Source organism: Taudactylus pleione, unplaced genomic scaffold, assembly GCF_031769625.1.
Source record: "Taudactylus pleione unplaced genomic scaffold, aTauple2 ptg000755l, whole genome shotgun sequence".
NCBI classification, from domain to species: Eukaryota; Metazoa; Chordata; class Amphibia; order Anura; family Myobatrachidae; genus Taudactylus; species Taudactylus pleione.
Window position 1 is genome coordinate 807310 of NW_028285157.1, and position 17007 is coordinate 824316.

Sequence of the window (17007 nt, forward strand, 5' to 3'; positions counted from 1 at the left end):
GACCTATTTTTAGTCCCAGTCCGGCCCTGGGGGTGTGCATAAATTAGCCACTGCGATGGCATACGCAGTTTGAGCTCTAACTGCATGCGATGAGGTTAGCTATTTATGAATAAGATCAGATCTATTTTAAGTTGGCGTGATGGGCAGATGTTACTTGATGTTCCTGATACATACTCAGGATTGCAAAGTATTACGGATGTGCAACAGCAGTAGCGGGCATCTTTATGCTGGCTTTGCGATTGCAGTCATTAGCATATTTTCGCAGCGGGTCTGCATGCGTAATTGCAGCTGCGATCGCAATAGAGATCTGTAATGAATCAGGCTCTATGTATTGTGTTTCCTAATTCCCATTTTTCTATATTTTTTATTTGTTCTCTAAACCAACATTTCTTAAACTGTATGTTGCGAAACCTTAGTGTGTTGCAAGTTAATCCCTGGTGTGTCAGGATATGTGTGCTGATAATGCTTCTCCCCCATGTATTAAATGGAGATGTGTTTAAAATGAGCACCCCTGTGATTTTTGGCATTTCTATATACAAGATAGTGTGCCGATTTGTAAGGTTAAGTATTAACTGTCAGTGACACTGACCATTCCGGCAGCAGCAGCTATCGATTTTGATGCTCTCGTTGCCGCATTTACAGCACTGGTCCTGGCTGCGGCAGCTACTGGGCTCCAGGCTGTGCATGGGAGATCTTGCGATGCTTGCGAGATCTCACACACTTGTGGCATCACGCTAGAACTCTGACACTTTCCCTGTGCCAAAGTGTTTACATGGAGCTACAGGGGTTAACAGTCCCCCGGTGTTTGATGACATCAGCAGAGAGTACCCGGGAGACATTAGGACCCATAGGATGCAAGTGGCAGTGCATGGACAGTGAGAGGAGAAAGTCAGGTGATTGGCTTCTCCCTGGTGGTGAGATTGGCGGATCCTAGAGAGTAGGAGTGAGGTGAGTGAGAGAGCTCTGTGGGGGCTGGATCTTGTGCTCCGTGTGGTGAAGTGAACCTGATTGAGACCGCATGAACTGCACTGAAGAGACGAGTGACGTAGAGAGAATCACCCGGTAACTGCTAGATCCAGTCAGTGGCAGTGCAGACCGAGCGAGTGAGGCAGATGAAGGGCAACTGGAGGGACAACAGCATGAGTGCGGTAAGCCACACACAGTGAGCCTAGAAATGGCCGCTGAGGTAACGGCGTGGAAAAAGAACACTGTAAGTGATTGGCCCAGCTGCCGCCATCCAGAGTTAGATCACAGGTCCCTGTAGTAGCGGGGAGAACCGCTCGTCTATTACACGGTTTCCCAGCAGCCATAGTCACAGGCCACTGAAGAGACTGAGGGGTCTAATTATCAAGCAGTGAAAAGTGTGGAGAAGTGAACTAGTGGAGAAGTTGCCTATAGCAACCAATAAGCTCCTACCTATTATTTTATAGATACTTGATAAATGCTACTTGAAAGCTGATTGGTTGCTATGGGCAACTTCTCCACTGGTTCACTTCTCCACACTTTTCACTGTTTAATAAATAGACCCTTTACTATCTCTGCCTGTCAGTTCCAGACAGTAAGCCAATTGAGGAGTGTCACTCTCACTTCCAGACACTTTAAGGTGTCTATTTACTAAGCAGTGTTACGCGACAGAGTGAAAAGTGATAAGGTGCCAGCCAATCCGCTCCTAACTGCCATCTCACAGGCTGTGTTTGAAAAATGACAGTTAGGAGCTGATTGGCTGGCACCTTATCACTTTTCACTCTGTCTCCTAACACTGCTTAGTAAATAGACCCCTTAGTCAGCTCCTCAAATCAGCTCAGTGGAAGGGAGAAAGGCAGTGATAGCGACAATACATCACAGTGTTACCCCCAAAAAGGGGTCTGTTAGTCTTTACTGTGCTTTTCAATTCCACTACAGGATTCCTAACAACCAGGTCATCCCAGCCTGTTGTAGCATCCATGCCCAGCCAGGGAAACCTGATAGCAATACAATTGTACTTTACTTCCTACTACAGTCAGCCGCAGGAGAGTGTATACTGCACCTTGCAGTTAGCAAAAGGGGACTGTATTACCAATAATCCTCAATAGGGAGGCAGTACAGCCACACATATTCACCCCCTGGTGGACATTCTGCATACTGAGTGGCTTATGCAAAGCCCTTCCCAAAAGGAACTGAAACTGAGTTCTTGTAATTTAATGTCATATATTATTGTGAAAATACCACTGAAATTGCTGTAATTGTAACTAGTGATATTGCTAGGATAATTGAGACAAGTTTCATACAGATATCATATATAGTATATTATAGCCAGTTAATGGAGGGATGTAGTTATTAGACCAGCTGACATGATGTCTAAGGTCCAAATCCCGACTATACGTGCCCGACACTGGACTTAAGATAGGCATCAAAATACCAACGCCTATCTTAATCCCAACACCGGAAGCCCGACCCCCATCATCCCGATCGTTAAGAGCCTGGTAAGTATACTACTTAGCCTGAAGATGGGAGGGTTAGGTTTAGGGACCCCGGGGGGACCTAAGGTTAGGCGCCCCCTGGGGAAGGTTAGGGTTAGGCATGGGGAAGGGGGTTTAGGGTTAGGCGCCACTAGGGGGAGGCTAGGCTTAGGCATGCCCCCGGGAGGGTTAGGTTTGGGGTGCGGGAAGGGGGGCTTAGGTTTCGGCACCCCCGGGGGGAGTTATGGTTAGGCACCCCCCAGGAGTTTTATGGTTAGGCACCACTAAGGGAGGGTTATGGGACGGGGAGGGTTATGGGGGGGGAGGGTTAGGGTACTTTACAGCCGGCGTTGGGATGTTCCCCTTTTGGGCTGCCATAGTTGGGATTCAAACCGGCGGCTAAAAAGCCGTCGGTATTTCAATCCCATTCCATTAGTGGTTAGTGATCACTGCTTGCTAGTAAGATTATTGTAAGAAGTTTTTTGAATACATTCTTTTCTTGTAATCTAAGAACAGTGACCTCTTGCACTGACTAAATAAAATTCCAGTCACTGTCCACATCTCTCTGCCTAAGCATACAGGGGGACCGGAAGCTGAAGTGACCAAGAACACTGAAGAGACTTGGTGCAACAGGCCATTGGGGGTAAGACAGGTACGACCAACGCACCAGCACATATACATAATCTGTTAAGAAGCTGTTATACACTCCCACTGGAGCTGGCCGAGAGGTGAGACAGCACAGCAGTACTAGCCTGATGTGCTGTGTGGTCTATCAGGGACTGCTAGAGGGAGGAGTTTTCACTCCCCCACTCTGGTAGAAGAGATGTTACCACATCTAGTCGGTACTGCATCCTGCTTCGCCTCAGTAAAGAAGCAGGAAGATCTATGCGTGCCTCTATAATACATCTGCCCATGGGCGTAACTGCAAGTGCAAGGAGTGCAGCTGCTACGGGGCCCAGAGCTAGGGGGTTAGGCTTAGGGTAATCATCCTTGCCAAAGTTACATGTGTTACTGTATATAATTTTTTGTCTATTGGATTAAAAAGAATGGGAGGGGTGTTTGGTATGTAAAGAACCACTGTTAGTGTGTGCTTTGGGTACAATAAGGTTCATTTACATTTATATCTATAAAATTTTGTGTCACGTATGTGGATGTCACTCTTTGGTGTGTGAAGGTAGAAAACTGTTTGAGAATCACTGTTCTAGACTGTTAGTGGTAGCTGTAATATATTGCATAAAGCCACAGTCATATGTGGGGAAAAACGGATGTAGTCAATTTACCGACAGCCTAGATGCCAGCCATCAGAATCTCGATGTCGAAAGCCTGACTGCCGGTATAAAGAACGAAGGTGGGTGGAGACAGGTTAGGTGATAGCTGCCGGGGGGGGTTAGGTTTAGGCACCCCTGGGGGGACTTAGGGCTAGGCATCACCGGGGGGGATAGGGTTAGGCACCCTCCCCCGAGAGGGTTAGGTTTATGGTGCGGGAAGGGGGGGTTAGGGTTAGGCACGGCATTCAGTCAGGAATCCGGCAGACCTAATCCCGACAGGCAGCTTCCCGACTGCTTAATCCTGATGAGGGTTAAATGACCGGCGTCTAGACGCCTGCCATTTTACTGACGCTGGGAGACCGGCGCCCGGCATCTTGATCGAAGTGATGCCGGGTGCCACAGCGGACAGCCGCGGTGGGGGGGGGTTTAGGTTTAGGGCTTCCGGGGGGGACTTAGGGTTAGGCACCCCCCCGGGAGGTTAGGGTTAGGCTAGGGGAAGGAGGGGTTAGGGTTAGGCAGCCCCTCCCCGGGGACTTAGGTTTAGACGGCGGGGAAGGGGGGGTTAGGTTTAGGCACTTAGAGGGGGGATTAGGGTTAAGCACTGGAGGGGAAGGTTAGGGTTAGGCACCCTAAAGGAGAGTTAGGGTTAGGGTGGGGGAATAGGTTAGTGAATACTTACCTGGAGATGACTGGGATTTTCATCCTGTTTGGGTAGCCGCTGTCGGGATTTGAACCACCGGCCAGGCACTGGGGGGGAGGTTAAGGATAGGCACCACTAAGGGAGGTTTAGGGTCAGGGGGGAAGAGGGGTAGGGTTAATATACTTATGACCCCCTGTTTGGATTTTCAGCTTTCGGCATGCCGTTATCCAACCCAGGACAAAAATATACACAAATAGTACACATTCCGACAGAGGTGCAACTAGAAACGTGCAAATTTTGATGGAGCTTCTAATGTTTCTAAGGAGGACGTTCCTTCAATCCTCTGACATAGATAACTGGGCTGGAGCTGCTCTGCACTTCCTTTTCAGAAAACAAGGGAACATGAGAGTTTTATTCCCCTCTGGGTGTAATATCTCACTCAGGAGTAGATGTATGAATCAGTAAAAAGAGTGGAGAAGTGTGCCAGTGGAGAAATTACCTATAGCAACCAATCAGCTCCTACATATTATTTTATAGAATGTACTTGATAAATGCAACCTCAAAACTGATTGGTTGCCATGGGCAACTTCAGGGTACAGGGTATCCTGACCACACAGCCATGTGAGCTATTTGCAGCTTCATTCACTTTGAAAAACTGGATTTCCCAAACTTGGATGCTTTTTAACCCATTCACAGGGTCTCCCAACTGATAAACACTGGCCTGGTGGCATTATTACTAGTAAGACATCCAGATCAGCTCTCACAATATTTGCTGAAACCATATGTGTCACAAGCTGCCACAGTGTGAATGCAAGGCAAGACGAACGCCAGGTGAGGATACGCTGAAACTCCTCCTACCTCCTATCCATCATTCCGGGAGTGATCTGGATTGGCTCCTCCATCTATTTTCCTCCTGGTGCAAACGCTTCTCTGATGCTGGTGTTAGCATTTTCGTGATTTCCGGTTCTAACATTGGGCCTGATTCAGAGCCGCTCGTAAGTGGCCGCTCATTCGCTCCGAGCAATGTTTGCCCAACTGCGCATGCGTACGGATCGCAATACGCATGCGCGAACCAGTCAGTGCGGCCGAAAATCGTTTGTTCGCTAAATAGCGAATGCCTGCTATTTTGAGTGACAGAATGAGGCATATGTGGGTGGTAACAGGGGAAGGTGCTTGAAAACGGGGAGTGGAGATCCGAACGCAGGCGTGCTTAAAGGTCAAAAAGGGCGTTTTATGGGTGTGTATAATTAAAACAGCAGCGTCATTGACCACGTCACTGGGTTATTTTATAGTCAGGACTGCTCGCAAGATTGTGGTAGCAAAAACCAACCACAAGAATAGCGAGCAGTTCATACGCTGGTCGATGTACTCGATTAATCTAATAAATAGCGAACGGTTCATTTGAATAGCCACCCCTATTTTCTGGACGAACGACCGCAAATAGCGTCCGGCTCTGAATCAGGCCCTTTGTCTCCTGTTCTCCTGTCTATATTGTTATACTGCTGTTTGTGTCATCCAGGTGGCACGGTTCGCATACCATCTACCTGTCGTTTGTGTCATCTTGGCGGCACGGTCTGCATATCTGTCCTCTGCTGTTCGTGTCATCCAGGCGGCACGGACAGTACTCTGTGTCCAGAGTACGCAGCCCAGCATACGCTGCTTGTGTAAACCCGGTCGCACAAGCTGCACTCCAGCGTCAGCTGCTTGTGTCAACCCAGTGGCACAGGTCGCACTCCAGCGTCAGCTGCTTGTGTCCACCTAGTGGCATAGGCCACACTCCAGCATCAACTGCTTGTGTCCACCTGGTGGCACAGGCCGCACTCCAGCGTCAGCTGCTTGTGTCAACCTAGTGGCATAGGCCACACTCCAGCATCAGCTGCTTGTGTCAACCTAGCGGCACAGGCCGCACTCCAGCGTCAGCTGCTTGTGTCAACCCAATGGCATAGATCACACTCCAGCATCAGCTGCTTGTGTCAACCCGGCAGCACAGGCGGCACTCCAGCGTCCAAAGTACGCAATCCTGCATACCAACACCTGTGTCTATTCAGCGGCACTCATCTTTAATCTGCCAGATCTAGCCAAGCCATACTAGCCCACGACGCTGCTACACGGTCCAAAGGCCATATCTCTTCCTACGGCCCTTGCCACAGCCAGCCAAGGCATACCAGCCCTCAATTCTTCTAAATCCCCAGTGGGAGTGGGGTTTTCCTTTGTCCAGAAGAAGGATGGATCCCTCCAACCTTGCATTGACTACCGTGGACTGAATAAGATCACAGTCAAGAATGCCTATCCCTTGCCACTCATCTCCATTCTCTTTGTCCAACTGCATGAGGCTTCCATCTTTTCAAAAATTGATCTTAGAGGTGCATATAACCTCATTCGCATCGGAGAAGGAGACGCGTGGAAGACAGCATTTAACCCTCATTCGGGACATTTTGAATATCTTGTTATGCCGTTCGGCCTCTCCAAAGCCCCCAGCCGTATTTCAAGATTTCATTAATGAGGTGTTAAGGGATTTCTTGGGAATCTTTGCAGTGGTCTATTTAGATGACATCCTCACCTATTCTAAATCCGTGGATGAACACCTTAGATATGTGAAGCAGATCTTTGATGTGAAGGAGGTCTCATTCTTGGGTTACGCTCTTTGCAAGGTTTCTCCATGGACCCCAGCAAGGTAAAGGCCATCCTGGACTGGGAACAACCCACTATGCTGAAGGCCATCCAGCGGTTTCTGGGTTTTGCAAATTACTATTGCAAATTCGTTAAATCCTTCTCCTCAATAGTCTTGCCCATCGTTGAATTAATGAAGAAAGGAGCTGAGGTCGCTAATTGGTCGTCTGGGTCCATTTAAGCCTTTAACACTCTGAAGGCAGCTTTTGTGTCTGCTCTTGTCCAATCCAGCGTTTCCATTCATCATTGAGGTCGACGCATCTGAGATTGGAGTGGGCGCTATTCTTTCGCAGAAGGATATCAAAGATGGCAAACTTCATCCATGTGCTTTCTTTTCCCGCAACTATGACATTGGCAACCGAGAGCTTTTGGCTATTAAATGGGCCTTTGAGGACTGGAGGCATTGGTTAGATGGGGCTAACCATGTAGTGATGGTTCTGATGGACAGCAAAATCTGGCCTACATTGAAACAGCAAAGAGGTTGAATGCAAGGTAGGCTCGCTGGGCCATATTGTTCACCCGTTTCAATTATGTGATCTCGTTCCGACCTGGGTCTAAGAATATAAAGACGGGTGCCCTTTCTCGAAGCTTCTCCGTCAGTCATCCTCCAAGGGCCTCAGAAGAGACCATCATTCCAGCTTCCAGGATCCATTTTGCTATGACCAGGACCCTGGCAGATTCTTTCAGGGCTTGTCAGACTGAAGCTCCTCTTGAGAAACTGTCAGGTGTGCTCTTTGTCCCTGAGAGACTTTGCAAAGCTGTGTTGATGGATTTTCACTCTTCCAAGCATTTCTAGAACTTTGGAACTTCTGTCTCGTTCTGTTAGGTGGCAGTCCATGTCTCAAAACACTTGTGAGTTTGTTTTGGCCTTTGATGTCTGTTCTATAAATAAGACTCTATGGACTACTCCTTCTGTTCTGCTGTGTCCTCTGCCTATGCCCTCTAAGCCGTGGACCCATATTGAGATGGACTTTTTTTGTTGACCTACCTGTGTCTTCCCATTGTTCTGTCATTTTGACCATCGTGGACTGGTTCTCCAAAGTGGTGCATTTTATTCCCCCTGTCAAGTTACCATCTGCTAAAGAATTGACAGCACTATTTTTACAGCATGTCTTCAGGCTTCATGGGCTTCCAGTAGACATTGTCTCGCATCGCAGGACACAATTTGTTGCCTGGTTTTGGAGATGTTTCTGTGCTGATTTGGGTATCAACGTGTGCTTGTCCTCGGGCTATCATCCACAGTCCAATGGTCAGAAGGAGCGGGCCGATCAGTCCTTGGAACAGTACCTCCGCTGTTTCGTTTCGAAGTGTCAAGACAACTGAGTTCCACTTCTGCCCTTTGCGGAATTTGCATATAACTCCTGTCATTATGCTTCCTCCGTCTCACCTTTTTACTGTCATTTTGGGACGCACCCTAGGTGTAATTCCTTTGAATCCTTGAAACCAGAAATCCCTCATCTTCCATTTGAAGGCTATGATCAATCTGGAGGAAGGTGCACCATTCTCTCTTTCAAGCATCTGGTCAGTCCAAGGTGTGGGCTGACAAGCGTTGTAGGCCCTGTAATTTTAAAGTGGGAGACTTGGTCTGGCTGTCCTCCAGGAACATTAATCTACACCAAATGTCACAAAAGCTGGGCCCCAAATTCATCGGTCCATTTCAAATCATTGCACAAGTCAATCCTAAGGCATTTTGGCAGAAATTACCAAGTACCCTTAGGAACAATAGTACTTGACATTGTTCTCTCCTGAAGTCGGTGTTATTTTCTTCCAAATTTACCCCTAGGTGTTCAGTCAGGCCTCCACCAGTGCTCATCCAGGGGCACCAGGAGTTTGTGGTGGAGAAGATCCTTGACTCCAGAATTTCTCATGGATGTCTGCAGTTTCTTTTCCACTGGACGGGGTATGAACCGGAGGAGTGCTCCTGGGTGCTGGAAAGGTCTTTGCATGCTCCTATCCAGAAAAGAAGATTCAATGAGAACTTTCTGTCACAAGCCGCCGCAGTGCGAAGTTCTCCTGTCTATATTGTTATACTGCTGTTTGTGTCATCCAGGCGGGACAGTTTGCATACCGTCTACCTGCCGTTTGTGTCATCTTAGCGTCATGGTCGACATATCTGTCCTCTGCCTTTCATGTCATCCAGGCAGCATGAACAGTACTCTGTGTCCAGAGTATGCAGCCCAGCATATGCTACTGGTGTCAACCTGGTGGTACAGGCCGCACTCCAGCATCAGCGGCTTGTGTCAAACCGGTGGCACAGGCCGTGCTCCAGCATCAGCTGCTTGTGTCAACTTGGTGGCACAGGCCGCACTTCTTCGTCTGCTGCTTGTGTCAACCCGGCGGCACAGGCCGCACTCCAGCGTCCAAAGTATGCAATCCTGCATACCAATGCCTGTGTCTCTCCAGCGGCACTTATCTTTCATCTGCCATATCTAGCCAAGCCATACCAGCCCACAAGGCTGCTACATGGCCCAAAGGCCACATATCATCATATGGCCCACAGGCCACAGCTAGCCAATGCATACTAACCTTCAAGGCTGCTACATGGCCCAAAGGCCGCATCTTGCCTTACGGCCCACAGGCCCATCAAGCCAAGGAATATCAGCTCTCAAAGCTGCTTCATAACTGCATCTAGCCAAGACATACCAGCCCTCAAGGCTGTTGCAGGACTATAGCCTCAAGAGTCACACCCGTGGCTTAACAATATGTTCAGGAAAGAAAAGCCTCAAGTATTACGATGCATCTTTTTAATTTATTTACATGCCAGGTAGGCAAGTGTTTATTATTAGTTTTGCAGAATTGGACAGCTACTTTACTTGCATAAATGCCATCTTGCTCACATTATCAGTAGTAAACAAAAACTGTACAATATGCTTACTTTGTCACCTTTTGTGCATAGACGCCTTGGATAGATGGATTTAGTTAGTGGTCCCCAACGTGATCTTAAATTTATGTGATGAGGGATAGCGGTAGACTTCAGTTTCACAATTGGGAGAATAATAAAATTAATTATGTTTATAATTGTTTTATGTGTCTAGTTTTGCATAGTTTTGTAAAACAACATACTTGTGAATGTGGTATCTCTGACGACTGGATAAAATTCAACTAGGCAATGCAGATTCTACTTTTCAGTATAGTAAAACTTTTTGGTGGCTAGCATAAAATATAGACTACCATACTTTTGGTCAATATAAAATATGGAACCTAAATTTGTGGATAGTTTTCAATACAAAAAAACATTATAGTACTAACTAGTATTCACTGCTAGGAATGAACATTGATGGTTAAAAACTATCAATGGTTTGCGACTGATGTCAATGGTCTAGCCATCAATGGCTTTCTGTCCTCAATGGTAGAGAAGGCAGAAATGCTTTTTACTTTCTTTCTATGCAAAGGAATGGAGCATAGCTCCACCCCATTGGTACCTTCATGTCCAGCCCCTTCTGTGATTGGATTGCCATTAAGCCCACCCTATTCAGTTCTAGTCCTTTCCCTAACTGGCCCACTGCCCACATTAAGAATGTTCATCGATGGGTGAAACCATTGGTTTCATGCCAAGGATGCAAAGCACCGATGGCATATTTAATGACCACTTCAGTGACCATCCCTACTCACTGTTATCAGGTCAGATTGATTTTTTTAAGGGAAGAAGTGTGAGTAGCTGTTAACAACTAGTACTAAAACTTGTTCAAATATGCACACAAAAGAAAAAAGAAAAGAAAGAAAGAAATGTTTTGATATGGTGCACTTAATTGGTGTAATTAAAATTTAACTAATTCATGTAGCTTAGTTTATTGCAGTACTAAGAATATTCTTACCTCAAGTTATCTTTACTTTGTTGTTTTTCTTTCCATTGTGTAATGGCCTTCTCCAGATTTCTGTGTAGAATGTTAGCCTAAAAAGCGGGAGACTTAGTGAGGTGGCTGACAAGTGTGGTAAAGTATTGCTCATATAAGATATAGGGCCTGTGTCAGAAGTGTACGCATGGGATATGTTCAATATAGCGGCACATGGGATTCCGGCACTCAGAATGCCGGCGCTGGAATACTGACACCTGTCAGAATCCCGGCATCCCAACCACTGGAATCTCGAAGGTAAGTAGCAGAGTTAGGGGGAGGGTTAGGGTTAGGCATTAGGGTTAGGCACTAGGGGGAGGGTTAGGTTTAGGGTGCGGGGAGATAAGGTTTAGGGTGTGGGGAGCAGGCCCGGTGACAGTGAGTTCTAAGGAGACACCCATACCGGGCCCCGAGGACTGGACGGGCACTGGCACAAAACAGTGCTGCAGCCGGCGTGCCACAGCAGCTGGGACCCATAGCAACCACCCAGCCCGTAGTCCCCTGTAGCCTGGCCCGGGCAGCGCTGGCTCTTCAGGGTGGCTCAGCTGCTGCCCGGGTCGAGCCTGACCTTTAATTGAGCAACACGGTGGCGTGACATCATTGGTCATGTTGCCGCACATCAGACAGGCAGCACCACTGTGGGGATAGAATTCAAGTGGATAGATCCCCTAATGGTACAGCCTGAGAAATAGGTGCTGAGGTTGGAAGAAGTAGGAAGTGGATAGGGGCTGTGGGCAGCAGAATGTGATGGGGGCTGGGGGGAAGAATGTGAGATGGGCTGGGAGCAAAGAAAGGTGACATGGGCTGGGGGCAGAGTAAGGTGAGCTGGGCTGGGGCAGAGGAAGTTGAGATAGGCTGAGGGCAGAGGAAGTTAAGATGGGCTGGGGGGCATAGGAAGGTGATGGGGGCTGGGGATAGAGGTAGATGAAGGGGCAGAGGAAGGTGATGGGGGTAGAAGATGACAGGCAGGGGCAGAGGAAGGTGATGGGGCAGAAGGTGACATGGGCTGGGGGCAAAGGAAGGTGGTGGTGGCTGGGGATGGAGGAAGATGAAGGGGCAGAAGGTGACACAGGCTGGAGGCAGAGGAATGTGATAGGGCTGGGGAAAAGTGAAGGGGTAGAGGAAGATTATGGGGGCAGAGAAAGGTGATAGGGGCTGCTGGCAGAGAAAGGTGATGGCGGCTAGGAATGGAGGAAGGTGAAGGGGGCAGAGGAAGGTTGATGGGGCTGGGACAATAGGTGATGAGAGCTGGGGATGGTTAGATGAGAGGCTGAATTTGAGGAAGGTGAGGAGTACTGTGGATGGATGGTCACAGACACCATCCCTCCTACCCCTGAGACATCCACAGCACTGTAATCAAGAAGACCTTGCAAGAGACGGCAGACAAGAACTACAGCCTGCATCGTTAGTGACAGAGAGACAGTGTGGTAAGTCAAAGTGTATTTTTACTTTATTTAAAGTCTGGCATATCTTTCAGTTAACATTCTCATGCTTCACATATCATACATGCATGGGAGGGATGTGCGGGATCGGGGGTTGTGGTGAGAATGTGGGGCCCCCAGAGACTTCAGTGTACCAGGCCCCAAGATTTATGTTGCCGGCCCTGGCAGGGAGAGGGAGGTAAGGTTTAGGGTGCGAGGATGGAGAGGTTAGGTTTAGGGTGCGGGGAGGGAGAGGTTTGGTTTAGGGTGCAGGGAGGGGGTGGTTAGGTTTAGGCACTAGAAGGGGAGTTAGGTTTAGGCATGGGAAGGGAGGGTTAGAATACCGACCAACAGGTGTTGGTATACTAACCTTGTCGGGATGCCAGCGACAGGATTTTAAACGCCGGGATCCCAAATGCTGGCATCCCGTACCCACTGCTGATGTCGGATGCATGTAGAAGTGTATTAAAACTGTAATTGTCATTACTGGACAGTGACAGGGAAGTGCCTGAGCATATGAATGGAGATGGTCTATCTTATGGGTGTGTTATGGGAGTGTCGTGGGCGTGTCGGTAAAAGTGGTTGCGGTAAATATGCTCATCCGCTCACATAGGAGGCCATACTTGGACGGAGAAACTGCCATAGACCAGGTGCAAGTTACGATGGTATGTCCGATGGTGCGTCTAAAGATGCACCAATCGGTATTACAGTGTGTGCGGAAGCAGACAGCGGACATAACATTCCTTGCACATTAGAGCGCACGGATGTATACAAGGGAAGGACTTTGTAGCGGCATTAGCATAAAGTCGCAGGCAACAGCCAATAGACACTGCTGCAGGTGCTTCTGCATTCACCTCTAAATCCGCTCCATTGTCTTATACTGTAATTACTTACTGGCTGTTCATCACACTGAAAGAGTAAAACATTGGTGTGCCCTGGTTTCTGCACTGTAACTGCAAGTATAGAATTATAAGGGGGACGTCCCAACACTGAGCGACAGCTCTCTATATCTTCCAAGGCGACACTTTCCAGGCTGTCCTGTAAAATATAAGTCATATATTATTATTATTATTATTATTATTATAATAATATTCTTTCTATATCTCTTTATGGTGTGTAAAACAAGGTTTCTCTGGTATCAGATATAGGACCTCATTCAGACCCGCTCGCAAGCGCTATGCGCACACAAGCGGATCGATGGTGAGCTTACACTGTGCGTGCGCAAGCCCCGGAGCGACTGCCAAATGCACTCGCTCCGGGGCTCGCTACAAAAGGGGTGGCTGTCAATGTTGATTGACAGATCGCCCCATTTTGTAGGCGGGGTGGGGGGGTGGCCAGACAAACGGAGGCATTCCTGAAGGAATGCCTGCCATTTGTAGGCAGCCCTACTGACATCACCAGTGATGTCAGTAGGGAGCTTCCTGCTCTTTTAGAGCAGGAAGCTACCTGGGGCTTGCCGTAGACGAGACCCTACCACAAGGGTCTCATCGCAAGCCCCGATGGTCGCGATGGTCCCACAGCTTAGCGAGTGGCCAGGAGGCTGCCTTTCAAAAGAAAAGCGGCCACCCTTATTCAGAGCGAGCGCTCGCTTTTTGTGAGCGGCTCTGAATGAGGTCCATATTCCCTAGTAGCATGATAGTGATGCTATAATGAATAAGGGGCCTGTCACATATTGGAATTGTGCAAATATGAAAACAGATAAATATAAACAAAATTGCTGCTATTCAAACCTTTTATTAATGCTTGAAGCACCGAAGTTGTTTTAGAATGCATTATAAAAGAAGAATAAAACATATTTTTAATGTAGACATGTTAATGTGTTGCTGTCTTTGAATCTGTTATATCTGAATATTTTTGAGGTTGACCTTTGCAGTGGCAAACACAGGATTTCTAGAGGGGGGTTTCCAAATGCTTGATTTTAGAGCGAGTGTGGCCAGTTCATGAAGAGGGCGTAATTAAGACCTGCGATCACAGGAAGTCATTATATGTGGAAGTAGGGCCATCCTGCCTGAGCTGAATGTTTTTATTTCAGATGTGGGCACCATTCCAGAGCATGGGAGTAAGTCCGGGAGTCTGGGGGAGCACAGAAAAACTTAGCACTGCCCTGGACATATATGTGCATATTGGCCTCGTTATGCACTGGATAGTGTATTATTATTTGGTATTAATAATTGGCCCTATTGATGGTCTATAGCAGTGCACTATTAACTGTGCATGTTTTCCAGATCTCCTAATTGGAGCACAGGTGTATGTATTACTGACTGACACATGTTAAAAGATCCAGAGGAGGTGCTAATTATTTCATTTGTATACTGAGAAGAACATGCAGCACTAGTAAAATGTTATTATATTAATATAATATGATTAACACACAAATATATAGAGTATATTTCCCTTTAATGTACGTGTGTAAATGTCGTATTACAGAGATAATAAATAAAATACATGTCTCACCCGAGACTCCAGGTCAGTCAGTAGCAATTCTTCGTCTTGTACCTGGAGAATTAATTCCTGTCCCCACACTTTACCCTCTGCGTCCAGCACGTGCAGATGTTTCAGACAGTCATCAACGTTCTTCAGCTTATTACCTAGGTCACATGTAACCAGGTGCTGGGTATACAAAGTGACAACAATGAAATAAAAGTTTTGACAGACTGCTGAAACTGTAGGGGATGTAATTGTGAGATCATGGTTATGGATATTAAATGTTTTATGACCAATCCACATTTTAAAATTTTTCTGAATTCCATTATGAAATGCTAATTATATTCAAATAAGCAACTTCCAGAGGAGAATAATTCCATTATGAAATGCTAATTATATTCAAATAAGCCCTTACCTCTACACGATGATGAAGATTGCTCTCAGCCTTGGTCAGATCCTGAGCATATTGCTTCCTTTGCACTAAAACATTTACAGAGCAAACAATGTAAGAGAAATTCTAATATACTTAGAAGCAATTAAAAATAATTTGGAAAGATGGGGATAAGTGTAATGATGTCACTTACAATAGATGGTTTTTGCACTTGGTCTGCTACTAGTACCAATATTGCTGAGTCTGGAGGATTCCACATGCTGTTCTAAGACGCCACTAAAAACATGGAACCAAATGGTACATATTAAACACAGAAGGTCACGTGTGTTACCTGGCTAATGCAGTATTGCTACATTGTAGCATCCAAGATTTCATAGCAAATCACTTACCATAACTTTAAAATCTGTCTACCCATCTATTATATATAGCCACATTGGTTAATATGTACTGTATGAGCATTCTGCAGGTCACATACAGAGTAAGATACATGTATATACTTATCTCTCAAACTTACTTGGGAGCTTTTTGGCTTATCCCTTTGCATAGGGCTTCCCAACCACGGTCCTTAAGGCATACTAACAGTCCAGGTCTTAGGATAGCCATACTTGAGCACAGGTGTCTTAATTAGTACTGTAGTTATGTGGATTTAACCATCTGTGCTCCAGCATGGATATCATGGAAACCTGGATTAGTGTGCCTTGAGGACCGAGATGTGCCAGTTTCTGGAAGTCCTTAATTTCACTTTAAAATGAGTTAAAATCACTACATACAGTACTGTCCAATCACCTATGATAAGGACATTGCTTCTTATAAGGAGTAGCTCAGAATGACTCGGCCATTTCTATTGTCGCTCAAAATGAAAATAAGGCTTCATTATACGTTTGTATATTTGTGATATACTATGTAGGAGTCATTCTAATCTTCAGAGATAGCTGGGAACTGAGTGGTTGCTTTTTGTACTTAAGCCTCCCTTGCTGAGAAAACAAATATAAGTTTATATACTGTATATATAAGTGCCACGTCTTCTACAGTACTATTTGTTCTTGCTGGACTTTTGTCCAAGAGTCAGGAGATAACCAAGATATTCACTGAGTGAAAGCCTTTGAGCAATTTTGTGCTGAACTTCATATTTTCATCAAAAGTAGTAGCATAATTATCAGGCTTGCCTACCCTCCCGATTTGGTCAGGAGCATTCCGAATATCAGGTGCCTCTCCCGACCCCCCGGAAAGGCAGGCAAGCCTCACAGCTGCCGTCTGCTCCCCTGGACTACTACTAGAAACCCCCACAGCGGGGGGACCAGATGATATGATTCGCGCTGAATTGTGTCATTGTGGCTCCGCCTCCTGCTTCACAATGCCTTTATTTTTGGGATTGTGAAGAAGGGGGGGCTACAATAACGCGATTGTGCAGTCATGCCCCTGACCCCACACCCAACAAATAGTCATTGCTTGGCCATGCCCATCGCAGTATGCAGGCATTCAGCTTCCTCCCAGAAGGAAGCATGTGCAGAACGAAACAATCATCCGATGGCGGGCGTAATCGCAGTAGCGTACGGTAGTGAATAAGGTCCAGAGTCCTCTGTTCCTTTCTCATAATTTGATAGGCGTGTAAGGGGCATGTGACAAAAAAGTGCCAGTTCTCTACCCGAAAATAAACATTTCAAAATGCTTTCCCTGATATGCTAATTATAACAATTACAGTAAGAACTATTTTCTAAAAATATTATTATTTTAGGTTACTTTTAGTGTCACCATTTGGCAAGTAGACATGGCTGCCCTAGACTGTTGCAATGGTTTTGTATAAAGTGACCTGTTAACAGGGTCGCCAAGAGAAAGGAGAGCAGGTAATGATTACCTGGGCCCTGGCCTGTTGGAAAGGCGTATCAGTGATTCGAGACAGCTGTTGAGGCGGACAAATGCCC

The 17007-nt window shown here is 46.7% G+C and overlaps 1 protein-coding gene across 1 annotated transcript in view; it reads right to left on the minus strand.

The window, feature by feature from the left end:
• EPS8L3 (EPS8 signaling adaptor L3) overlaps positions 1-17007 on the minus strand; it is a 166183-nt gene that overhangs the window by 94219 nt on the left and 54957 nt on the right. Inside the window, exons 3-7 of the mRNA XM_088457304.1 lie at positions 15279-15361; positions 15110-15174; positions 14725-14880; positions 13165-13308; positions 10832-10908 (exon numbers count right to left, since the gene is read on the minus strand). Coding sequence (XP_088313430.1) covers positions 10832-10908; positions 13165-13308; positions 14725-14880; positions 15110-15174; positions 15279-15361 — 525 coding nt within the window. The remainder of the gene's footprint in view (positions 1-10831; positions 10909-13164; positions 13309-14724; positions 14881-15109; positions 15175-15278; positions 15362-17007) is intronic.